We start from the raw sequence: 13,500 nt of genomic DNA, 5'->3' as shown, positions 1-13,500 counted from the left end.
GCTGGCACGCACTAATATGTCTATGTTTTATCATATAGATGCGCTTTCACGTTTGACTGAAGAGGAGTTTTAAGGTTTGTAACATATTTGTTGCATGAAGTTTACTGCTTTGCGCAGGTGCGATAGCCGCGCGCTCAAAGAACAAAGAGCAGCGCGCGTTCGCGCACACAAGCACGCAGTCCCAGCGGCTTTGGCTGCTAGTGTTTCATAAGAGCCATTTGCGCAAAATAGCTCGTGTCCGTTCCCTGTATTTTGCTGTAGGGAACACGGATTGCTGGTGGCAATAGTCAGAAATAAGGCTTGTGTTGGAAGCAGGTAGGGAGGGGTCGTGGATCACGATGGAATAACATTTTACGCAGAAAAATATAACGCAGTTGTGTAACGTTTCAAACTCAAGCGTGCATAATCGTAATGCGAGTTTCTGTTCTCATCTCTCTGTGTATTTCTATTAGGGATGTCAGGAATACTGCAGCTAACACGCTTTATGCTTGGTTTAACATCGTAAAGTTGCAAAGTTGCGGTAATTCTCGTTTTTTTTTCTTTCTTGCGGAGTCGTTTCCCTTTTGAGGGCTTTAGATCGTGCTGAAGAAATCACGCTGTTGATCTGCTCCCAAACTCGAGGCGCAAAGAGCCCCGCCCCTCTCTCCGCTCCTTCCCCAGGCTTATAACCAGCAGCCTCGCGCGCAGCCCGAAATACCCAAGACAAGCGCTGGACCTGACTACATCTGTTAGTTACTTGCCGTTTCACTCGAGACGGAATATATATTCTCCGTTTTATCCTGCACAGAGAGGCGCCGCCGCGCCGCTCGGGAGTCAGGGGAAAAGCGAGATGGATTTTTTAAACCACAGCTACTTAAGCGCGCGCACGTCCTATGACTACACGTTCAACTTCTGGAACGACTATCTGGGCCTGTCCACGCTGGTGACGCAGAGCAGCAAGCGCGGTCCCGGCGGCGGAGCGAGCCCCAACTCCATCACGGAGTCTCTGAAAGCCACACTGGGCCTGGACGACTCGGCGCCGTGCCCGTGCGCCGCGCACTTGGACTACTGCTGCTGCTCTTCCTCGTGCTGCTCCTCTTCCTCGTCGTGCGGCTGCTGCTGTCCTCCCGCAAGCCCTCCGCCACCTTCCCTGCTTGAGCTCAAGGAACGATTCTCGGGGCTCGGTCCGTTCCGTAGCCACGGCGTGGGGATTGTAGGGCATGAGCGCGACGCGGGCTTCGGAGGAGGAGGAGGAGGCGGAAGTTTCGCGGCTTTTGAGCTGTTCGGCGCGGATAGAAAGGTGCGTAAGACGGCGGCGGCGCGCGCCAAGCAGGAGCCCAAGATCTGCGTGTTCTGTCGGAATAACGGCGCGCCTGAAGAGGTGTACGGCTCGCACGTGCTGAAGGCGCCCGACGGCCGCGTGGTGTGCCCGATCCTGCGCGCATACACGTGCCCGCTGTGCAGTGCCAACGGCGACAACGCGCACACCATCAAGTACTGTCCGCTGTCCAAGGAGCAGCCTGCGCCCCGAGCGCTCAAAGGAGGCCGGGCTGTGGGCGGTAAGCGCGTCAAAATCTTCTAAAAGAAAAAAGCACCAATCTACACGCGCTCAGTAAATAAATCACCTACATTTATTGCACTGAACCTTTTTTTCCAGTTGACTGTTCCAATCGCGGCTTTCCGAGTCTTAACTTGCTAGACTGTAGGATTTATTAAACAAATAAGATATCAATGTTTTTGTGTTTAAAAAAATCCTTTATATTTTTATAGATGCTTTATTTCCATAGTTTATTGTATACTTTATTCATAAAAAAAATCTCTTTTTTCCACGTGTGTCTTAGATGTTTATCAGTTCATATTCAGTCACGTTTATATAAATAAAAGATGGTATTTTTTGTTTGTTTGTTTAAATGGGCATGAATGTTAGCATACACATCAGAGCAAATACGTATTTTCTTTACTGTAAGCCAAGCTTACACATTGTGTTATGTCTTTTAAACCAAAGTTAAGTTTGCCATCTTGAGAATGTTTCATTTGCAATCTGCTGAAGTTTCCTCTCTGAGTTTGGTTTGGTTTATTTAGCCCATTCCTTTCTTCCTACACTCCACCACATGCTTTCCTTCCCTCCCAAGCTGACATTTGATATGGGTGAGGAAGAGAAGAAAAAAAAAAAACACCAAGCTCAGAAACACAATGGGATCTCTGTTGGACCTTACATGGTCTTAGCATAACCTCATAATGAGTAGATGCCCAGCCAAACTGGCCTATGAGCCCCACTGACAGAGATGGGTGTGGGCTAGTCTTTCAGCCAGACCCCTTTCGAGATGTCTTCATTAGGCCAATACAAGGTGCCCTGCTAATGTTTACACCCCAAGAAAGGGGAACACACACACACTGGAGAATGCGTCTTGAGGGGACCTGTCTGGTGCCGGAGCTGCCCTTGTGCACCAAGCTTTCACACTTGACCTTTTTACCCTGAAAACCATCACAGGAGAGCTGCAGAGGAAATAGCGGGTGAGTTATAAAATAATGCAGTCTGATAACTCTCCAAGGGTCAGTGGTGGAACAGAACGGAATGAATGTTCTTAATAAAAAAAGCTTTTTTTTGTAAAACAATGCATTTGCCCCCTTTTTTGCATTATGTAAAAAAAATGAACCCAAAAGAATGATGCAAAAATGTTGTGAATGTACAATTTAAACATGCAGGACTGCACATGGTCTGACCATTTGTTTACCAAAGGAATTCAATTGTAATGAAGTACGGAACATAGATTTGCTGTAATGTAAATAAAAAAAAAGTCAAGTCATGTCTATTCAGTATTTTAACATTTAAAAAGTGACTTTAGAGGGTGCTACCTCAACAATATTTTGTACTTACATGTAAAATGTCAATAGCAGTTTATTAATATAGCGCTGCCATTTATAATAAGGGTTTTTAATAGTATTTTTGATCTTTGTATAACATAATTGTATTTTTCTTTCATTGCATTCCAACAAGCTCTTAGCATTTTCTGCCAATAGGTGATGGCTGAATATAATGACAAAATATCATACATATTTTTCAGTTGTTCAATGTTACATTCTTGATGAGTGAAAGATAAAATGGAATATGTTGAAAAATTTAGACAATTTGCCACTTTTAACTGAAGTTTGTAATTAAATTAAAAGAAGACTAAAAAAGAAACACTGTCAGATTTTGTTATTTATATTTTGTCATAATTTTGCTGTTAGCAGCTGTGGAAAGGGAATGAATTCAGTAGAGAAATAAATTGCTTGTCAAATGCATTACTCCATGCAGTCAACGTGTCCTACATATTTTGAGTGTTGTTTAGAGCAGAACACTGTCAGTTGTCTGTTAACAGACCCGGCCAAACACTTTTCCACTGATCTAATGTGATGTAGTTGCACAGTTTCAGCTCACAGTCAGAACGGAAGAGAGGGAAAGAGAACGAGAGACAGAGAGCAGGCCTCAAGGTTAAGAAAAGCTGCCTACAGAAGAGCAAGTGGTGCCGTTTCTATTTTTGCAGTGTGATTTTGTTAACTTGAGTGTCTAACTTTACTTCCCCCAGGAGAATGAGATTAGCTGTCAGCTCATATCTTCCGTTCACTTCAGAAGAAAGGAAGCAAAGAGGGCAAAGGGCAGTGTTCTGTTTTCTCTCTTTTTTTCTTTCTCTCAGCAAGTCCCGTCAAACCTAAAGGCCTGCATACCACTTTTCCCCTCTGTCACACACTAATGTGCAAAACCACACACACAGCTGAGACACTTCATTAAAAATAGATGGATACTAAGTACAGCAGAGATTTTTATTACAGTGGACAGTAGCCTGGTGAAACACACACACACACACACACAATGTGAGACACCTCTGTCCAAAAGCTTTTAGATATTATATATTATTATATATTTATATAGAGTCTAAAATAGCAGGTTTCTGTGCCAAAAAAAATTAAACCTATATATCATGAAAGTACTTTTTCCACTTTCTACAAATTAACAGAAAACCATATGGGAAAAAAGAATAAGTAAAACACTTAAAATAGCCTACTTGTATAATTGTGCACACCCCTTAACTAATGTTTTTTGAAGCACCTTTTATTACATTTTATTACAACCTTCAGTCTTTTTGGGTAAGAGTCTGTCAACATTTTATATCCTAACATGGCAATATTTTGGCAAAAAAAAAATAAATAAATGTTTTTTTGCCAAATCATGATAATGATAATCATAATACCTAGGGTATTGAAGAAGAAGTCTTTATTCAAGTGAAATTCCTCTCTTCCCCTGGGGTCAGGGTTATAGACCCGATACAGAGCTTTTGGAGCAGAAAGGGTTAAGCGCCTTAATCAAGCCTTAAACTATAGACCCTGACCTACTGATCAGTAACACAGAGAATTTAACTTTATGGATACCTGACCATCACAGGTATTCCTCAATCTGTTATCAAAAATCTGGAAAACAACCCAGAATGTCTTTATATTCTTTAGCATTAAGATTTTCCTTCACTAAAACAAAGAGGTCCAAACTTGTTCCAGCAATGTGAGGTTCTTAAAGACCTGGTTTACCCAGGCTGGAGTACTTCAGCGGCCTGCACATAGCCCTGAGTTCAACCCCACTGAACATCTTTGGGATGAACTGGAACACCAACTTTGAACCATCTGACATCAGAGCCTGACCTTACTAATGCTCTTGTGGCTGAAATGAGGCACAAATTCCCATAGCCACACTCCAAAAATATTGAAAGCCTTCCCAGAAGAGAGGAGCTTATTATAATAACAAAGGGGGACTCAGTGTGGAATGCAATATTCAACAAGAACATATGGATTGGATTTGTCCACAAACCTTTGCTCATATAATGTACTTTCCAGTAATATATATAACACAAACAATAAAATAGTAGTTCAATATAAAAGATATTTTCAGTCTTAAAAACTGCCCAGGCTAGGAACACATAAGCTAAACTAGCTTTCTACCTCTAACAAATGACTGTTCATGCTCAACCTCAGCATTAGTGTTCTTGTTTCTGTCCACGCTATGTTACAGCTTGAGGTAAAAACAACTGGTCATGTCTTACAGGTTGTCTCAGCTTATAAGGCATAAGGCATGCACTCTACAGTCTCCTACAGTAACATTATGTGATCATGGGATTATAGTTTCCTTTTCACATTCAATCCAGGAAGACTAAAATACATAACTGATACTATAGTAACATGTGAATTTAAAGCATGGTTGTGTAAAAATTCTAAGATAAAAAATGATTTGGTCCAGATTTAACCACCAAGATCATTCATTCATTCATTCATTCATTCATTCATTCATTTTCTACCGCTTTTCCGAACTACCTCGGGTCACGGGGAGCCTGTGCCTATCTCAGGCGTCATCGGGCATCAAGGCAGGATACACCCTGGACGGAGTGCCAACCCATCGCAGGGCACACACACACTCTCATTCACTCACGCACTTACACACTACGGACAATTTTCCAGAGATTCCAATCAACCTACCATGCATGTCTTTGGACCAGGGGAGGAAACCGGAGTACCCGGAGGAAACCCCCGAGGCACGGGGAGAACATGCAAACTCCACACACACAAGGTGAGGGGGGAATCAAACCCCCAACCCTGGAGGTGTGAGGCGAACGTGCTAACCACTAAGCCACCGTGCCCCCACAAACCAAGATCAAACATGCTATAATACAATTTAAAACCATTATTCCCAATTACATCTATGCATATGATAACACTGTAGATTTAATACTGAAGTTAGTTTTCAGATTAAAAATCAAGCTGCAGTCATTCACTCAGACATGGGTGGAGATGAATGATTCTTTCTCACATGCAGCTTGACAATGTAATGTGTGTGTTTGTGTTGCGCATATTCTTGGTTTGCCTAAAAGTTTTCTTCCGTTGTTAGTTGTTTTATCTAACACTTGGCTACATTTCAGCATGGCCCATTAAAATAGATACTGCGGTTTGCTTTGCCTTAACCCCATTTACATACACGAGGTCTCCAAAAGACCTCTTCTCCAGTGTAGACAGGGAAAATGCCAATATTATAGATTATATTTATCTGAGGCATATTTAGCATTTATTGGGTGTATGGTTTCTATCCTAGGCCCAGGGACTGAATTAAACTGTATCTCAGAGCTCTGAGGAAGGCATATAGAAGATATAGATCAGATCAAATTTTCCTTTAATGTAAGGTAATGTTGTTGAAAAAGATGAGTTCAGTAAAATAAAAAAAAAATTAAAAATGCATTACAAAGCATTCACAGAAAATGTATGTAAACTTAATTCAGATAAATTTCGGTTTCATTGTCCAGGGACCATTATCTGACTTGGTATGCGTTAACTTCACAGTTTTCCCTGACATAGGGCTCTGATGGATTTTGGCTGTGGTTCAAATTGAACATAATATCTTGTAGTGTGGGAAGCAGCCACCAATTGAAATAAAGAACCACTTTAGAACTCACATCTCATCTAAACCTTATTACTTCATTCAGAATGCTTTATATCACAGGTGTCAAACTACAGCTTGGAGGGTGATAACGTCACGCAGTAGAGGTTTCACTACTTTAACCTACGTGATCAGACTCAAGAAAGCCTTGAAAATGAGGTGAATTGATTGAGATACTAGGCTGTGAAGTTCTGTGGTCCTTCAGGCCTAGACTGTAATACATTTACTCAGAATGGCAGTGTGGTTGCTAATTGTTTTTAGCAGATCATTACAAAAAGAGAGCAGTAATAAGGCACTGTCTGAGCAATGATGATGGACTTGCTAAACCTTCAGTGTGCTGGGAATTTGTTTCTCACAGACAGAAGAAATGGCTAAGAAACTCTCAAGGGTAAAATTGGCTTGCAGCCAAGCGTGAAACCCATTCTAACACACCAATATAGAGGATCTCCGCTCTGTGAATACTTCAGTCCTGGAGTATGAGTACATTTGAGCATGCAGCTAAGTATCTCTAAGGATGTGAATTTATGCAATTTTGATCATCTTTATTTCATAATTTAACACAAGTACTGATTTAGAGGTACACAAGAAATAGGGTTAAGTTAACTAGACTAAATCAAATAGTACTGTGCATTAAGTAAGAAATAATTCAGATTAGGCCATGCTGTTGCATCCTCTGTTGCACAACTGTCCTATGATGGAAAAATTACTTTCCAACAATTGCAATTATAAAAAGGGCCGATGCCCGAGTCTCCTAATAAATATAACGAATAAAAGTCTCTTTAAAGTAACCTTCACTGTATTAACAAGTATAACTGTTTCTTCAGTAAATCGTTTAAAATTTTTTAGATCATATGAAATCTATGCCATACATGTACTTGTGCATTAGTTGTTAAAATAGAAACGGTAGAGTATAAAACTTACGGTGGAAATACGTTGTGCTGTTGTGCTATTATAGAGACTCAATCAACACCTTTTGGACTCTCTGATTTAGAAAATCACCAATACTGTACTAAAAACAGGTTTACTAGTGCTGTGCTATTACCTTTACAGGTCTATACATGCTGTTATCAATACTGTTACAGCATTAAACCTTAATATTCTATTCAAAGCTTACTATATGCAACACTCATAGTGACTGAGCTGAAACTTTCCTGTGGGTAGAATAATCCCCTGTTTTTCTCAGCATAAACTGACAGTAAGTGTATATTTTCAATTTTGAATATTTTTGGTCTTCATAAATGATTCATTGAGTGGCAGTTACCCAGCCAAGGCAAACTTCCTGCCCAATCTCATAGCCCAGGATGCTGCATAAAAATCAAGCATGCAGCAAGCAACAGTCAGGGTTTTGTGTGTCTGTTTGTGTGTGTGTGTTGGTGTGTGAGAAATTTACACAAAATATATTCACATTTGGTATGTTCATATAAGTGACGAATAAAGTTTAAGGTGAAAGATGTAAAGAGTAAGGTATTGAGAAAAAACAAGCCAATAGTCTCTGGAACTGTACTGGAAGAATGAACACGATTCTTACAGAAGAATGGGTGGTTGATGGTGATGGTGGGGAACACTTTAAAAAAACAATCCAAAATCACCCAGAGGTTCAGAAAGGTTGCTTTCTGGTGTTTGTGGAGTAACAGCATATGATTTACATAATACTTATCAAACCATTCTGTGAGCCCTTATACTCTGTAGATGTAGGTGGAGACATCTGGGAAGAGGCCACTCATCAATCAAGATAGAACTTTTTACCATAGGATAAAGTTGTCAGTTAGAATTATCAAACATTTACCAGGAAATTATCCAAGCATAACAAGCTCTAACTTTCCCTTTAATATGTTGGCCATCTGCACTCAATTGTTGAATGGAACTGTTGCCCCAAACCGCAGTACTCTGTTACTTCACCAGAGGGCAGAAACTTCAATCTGGCATAAAATGCACTCTTCTGTTTTGAGACTATTTTGAGTTTGGTACACAGAGAAGTCTTTTTCTCTACATAAATGTTTGGCTTTTAAATCTAAGAAGGTTTGTTCATAGTCATTGGTTAGGCATTTCTATTTTGTGATCATGTCAGTGACTAATCCTTTCCTGATTTCTGGGAGTCATGAGAATCCCTGCTGCTTGGCCTTTAAGATCAGTGGTACACTGTGTGTATGGGTGTACTTGCAAATCTGTCCTTTAATTTGACTTTGCTTTTGATAGTAGTCCACAGTGATGCTCTGTGGGATTAATGGAATCATTTGGTGATGCATACTTGTCTTTGATCTTAATCTATAAAGTGTACCGACTTTATTATGCAGATAGAGCTCAGGGTAATTAGTCCATCATCCTGCTCAGGTTAATTGATATAAACCTAGAAACACAAATCTGCATTAAATCTTAGCATGAAAATCCTTCTTAGTTCAGTCCCATCAATAGACTATTCAGTATTTTAGCATGCCAACATTTCATTAACATTTCATGAGAAATAATGAACCAAGATTAATAATAACTTTTTGTTTTGCTATTTTTACTTTGACCTTGATATTAACTGCTGTATTTTTCTTTCTTGTTTGAGTCCCAATGAGGTAAGGAATGCTCTTTTGAGTCAGAGACCCATGTGGTTGTGGTTAGGACTCCATGCACAGAGGAGCGTTAGTGACGCAGGCTAGAGGAAATTACTGCAGCTTCCTGCAGCCTTCTAAAAGCCTTCAGGTTCACACACACACACACACACACACACACACACACACACACACACACACACACACACACACACACACACACACACACACACACACACACACACACACACACACACACACGGTTTGTTATCCCTGGTATCCCTGAACCATAATAGACTTTGTGCAACAGATGCTCTTTAATGCAGACCAAAAAGTATTTGATGTCTCAAATTAAATAGAACTGAGGTAAATTTTATAAGTTTATTCTGACTTTATGTTTTTGTTTAAGGCAACAGCACTCAATTGTTCTCATGCTAAACATTGCTATTGCTAAAAAAATGTATCCAAACTATCTACAAGCCCTCAGAAAAAAGGCATAGAAATAATTTTAATACATGATATAAAGTGTACGTTTTAATTGTGCTTATCTACACATCTTAGATTTAAGTGTAAATGTCTTTTGTTGCTCCTTAACACACATACAGTATAATACGACTCACATGTTTTATAGAAACCTCTCTGCTGCCATCTAGTGTTTCATTAAGTTTATTGGTTGCAAAAGTTCTAGGAAATGTGTATTTTGTCAGAAGTATTATAATCTAATATACACGGGTTTGCTGTATTTTAGTGCTCTCATCGTCCTTAATGTCATAAATCAACAACTTATGTTGTCTTATAATTTGTGGGCTTTGGTTTGTTTCCATAATCAACAATAATTAAAACAAATGTTTCACTAATTATTAGCAACACAGGAAGACAAATCCAGGGTCTCTGGGTTTCCTTCCACTGAAAACTGCTTAGTAAAATGGACTGGTTAAATTGCGAAAATGAAATCTGGGGTGAAATTTTCTGCCTTGCACTTAGTATTATCAAGATTCTCTCTGAATCCACTACAACCCTGATTAGGATAAACAAATACTAAGAGTGAGCGACTATAGATGGCCATTGGGGTCATAATGTGTGGTGGTAAAAAATACATTTCTTTAATAAAGTTTAGTCAAATAAATAAATAAATAAATAAATATTATTATTATTAATATAATAAATTATATATATATATATATATATATATATATATAGGGAGTGCAGAATTATTAGGGAAGTTGTATTTTTGAGGATTAATTTTATTATTGAACAACAACCATGTTCTCAATGAACCCAAAAAACTCATTAATAGCAAAGCTGAATATTTTTGGAAGTAGTTTTTAGTTTGTTTGTAGTTTTAGCTATTTTAGGAGGATATCTGTGTGTGCAGGTGACTATTACTGTGCATAATTATTAGGCAACTTAACAAAAAACAAATATATACCCATTTCAATTATTTATTTTCACCAGTGAAACCAATATTACATCTCAACATTCACTAATATACATTTCTGACATTCAAAAACAAAACAAAAACAAATCAGTGACCAATATAGCCACCTTTCTTTGCAAGGACACTCAAAAGCCTGCCATCCATGGATTCTGTCAGTGTTTTGATCTGTTCACCGTCAACATTGCGTGCAGCAGCAACCACAGCCTCCCAGACACTCTTCAGAGAGGTGTACTGTTTTCCCTCCTTGTAAATCTCACATTTGATGATGGACCACAGGTTCTCTATGGGGCTCAGATCAGGTGAACAAGGAGGCCATGTCATTAGTTTTTCTTCTTTTAGACCCTTTCTTGCCAGCCACGCTGTGGAGTACTTGGACGCGTGTGATGGAGCATTGTCCTGCATGAAAATCATGTTTTTCTTGAAGGATGCAGACTTCTTCCTGTACCACTGCTTGAAGAAGGTGTCTTCCAGAAACTGGCAGTAGGACTGGGAGTTGAGCTTGACCCCATCCTCAACCCGAAAAGGCCCCACAAGCTCATCTTTGATGATACCAGCCCAAACCAGTACTCCACCTCCACCTTGCTGGCGTCTCAGTCGGACTGGAGCTCTCTGCCCTTTACCGATCCAGCCACGAGCCCATCCATCTGGCCCATCAAGACTCACTCTCATTTCATCAGTCCATAAAACCTTAGAAAAATCAGTCTTCAGATATTTCTTGGCCCAGTCTTGACGTTTCAGCTTGTGTGTCTTGTTCAGTGGTGGTCGTTTTTCAGCCTTTCTTACCTTGGCCATGTCTCTGAGTATTGCACACCTTGTGCTTTTGGGCACTCCAGTGATGTTGCAGCTCTGAAATATGGCAAAACTGGTGGCAAGTGGCAACTTGGCAGCTGCACGCTTGACTTTTCTCAGTTCATGGGCAGTTATTTTGCGCCTTGGTTTTTCCACACGCTTCTTGCGACCCTGTTGACTATTTTGAATGAAACGCTTGATTGTTCGATGATCACGCTTCAGAAGCTTGGCAATTTTAAGAGTGCTGCATCCCTCTGCAAGATATCTCACTATTTTTGACTTTTCGGAGCCTGTCAGGTCCTTCTTTTGACCCATTTTGCCAAAGGAAAGGAAGTTGCCTAATAATTATGCACACCTGATATAGGGTGTAGATGTCATTAGACCACACCCCTTCTCATTACAGAGATGCACATCACCTAATATGCTTAATTGGTTGTAGGCTTTCGAGCCTATACAGCTTGGAGTAAGACAACATGCATAAAGAGGATGATGTGGTCAAAATACTCATTTGCCTAATAATTCTGCACTCCCTGTATATATATATATATATATATATATATATATATATATATATATACGTTTGAGATGAAGCCGGTTGATCTGAGCAATGGTCCATTATGTAGTCTTTTTGATATCAAGTCCATAAGATCCTAAATTTCAAAGGCTATACATCTCTCTTTGAAGCGTCTTCACTTCTGATTGTTATTCATGTGGTATATTTGAATTGTAGATAGTGACTATATGACTACACAATGGATGTCAGAGATTTCGTTATTCTGCTGGAAATGTACATGTACAGTAAATTTATTTCAGATAATTTGGCTGAACACATAATACATTAGCATAACACAGATCCCTATTGTGAATCATTATATTGTGTACATAAGTTGGTAAGGACACTGGTAAGGACACTGGCTATGTTATATTGTTGACTCAATTTCCAACAGCATTCTAATTCCCTAACTAGTAATATTGTAAAAACCCAAATATATAAGATATTTAATTTTTATGTGTTATATGAATTTTTTAGCTTATTCACACATGTTTCCATCATGGGACTTTATGCAGGATTATGAGCTATAAACACTTAAAAGCTGTTTATAGAACTTAAGCAAACTGTATATAGAACTTAAAGTTTAAAACATCATTTGAGAGCTACAACTATCTAACTATTTGTAAATGAAGCAGACTGAGACTTTGTCTGCCTTTGTCAGTAGGTTGACAGGTTACTACTAAACGTTACTAATAAGTGAATAAGTGTGTGTGTGTGTGTGTGTGTGTGTGTGTGCGTGTGTGTGTGTGTGTGTGTGTGTGTGCAGCTTTGTGATGGAAAGACCTCTGATCCCTGATATTCTGAAGAGGATCAAGTATTAAGTATAGAAAAGCAATTAGTTTAGGATCAGATTCTATATATTGATTCAAACATTTCAGCAGTAAATTTGTCAACCTTTATTGTCAATTTTTGTCAATTTTTGGTTTGGAAGGTCGTCATCTTCTGAATAATAATTCTGTAAGTCATAGATTCACACTTTTTTTAACCACAGCTTTGCAATATAATTACATCTGATTGTGTCAGCGTTCTGTGATAGGCTAGTCACAGCGCCCCTCCCCTACACACATACAGATGTATTGTGTTGCTGTGTCTCGCTCTGCTCACTCACAGTCACACACAGAACAGCTCTCTGTCTCTCCCTCAGTCACTCGGGTTCGCGGGTCTTTTCTGTTAACGTTTAGGGTTTCTTCCGCTTTTTACTTCAGGTTGTAACGTTAATAATACGTACTGTACTTACTAACCAGTAGAGTTCTGGTAAACGTGGGTTCGTTCAGACGTGGTGCTTGCTTGGTAGAATGCGACTCGCATTGCGTCTCTGCCTGTCGGAGATTTTTTTTCTTTTTTAAACCTTCAGCTGTCTCTAACCAGTAACCAGACACCGAGTGTCTGACACGTTTTTGCTGTATTTCATAAAAACATAAAGGTAGTAAGCTAGTGTTATAAATACAAATTAATTATTAAGCTACACACACACTCACACACACACCTGGTGTGGAAATAAAAAAATAAAAAAGAACCAAAAAAATAATAATAATAAAAAAAATCACACTGATCATAAAAAAATAAAAAGTTAAGAAAGAAAGTTATGTTGTTCATTACATTTTACTTCATAATTGCACTGCATTGTTTTGTTTTCATTGTTGCAAAATTTGTTCTGTAATATAGTTTGTTTGCTATCGTGATCAAAACCATTGATCTGAAGCTCAATCCTGATGCTGTCCTGTAAATATTTTTCTAATCAGAAATAAAT

At 39.1% G+C, this 13,500-nt stretch overlaps 1 protein-coding gene across 1 annotated transcript; it reads left to right on the top strand.

The window, feature by feature from the left end:
* The first annotated feature begins 205 nt into the window (after positions 1–205).
* On the top strand, positions 206–3,163 carry nanos1 (nanos homolog 1). Its single transcript, XM_060885511.1, has one exon. It carries the CDS (start codon positions 830–832, stop codon positions 1,559–1,561), a length of 732 nt encoding a protein of 243 aa, XP_060741494.1. The 5' UTR covers positions 206–829; the 3' UTR covers positions 1,562–3,163.
* The last annotated feature ends 10,337 nt before the right edge of the window (positions 3,164–13,500 follow it).

This window comes from Tachysurus vachellii, chromosome 13 (genome assembly GCF_030014155.1).
Source record: "Tachysurus vachellii isolate PV-2020 chromosome 13, HZAU_Pvac_v1, whole genome shotgun sequence".
Classification (NCBI taxonomy): domain Eukaryota; kingdom Metazoa; phylum Chordata; class Actinopteri; order Siluriformes; family Bagridae; genus Tachysurus; species Tachysurus vachellii.
Note: the sequence above shows the minus strand (reverse complement) of the source record. Positions and strands in the feature narration are given on the sequence as shown.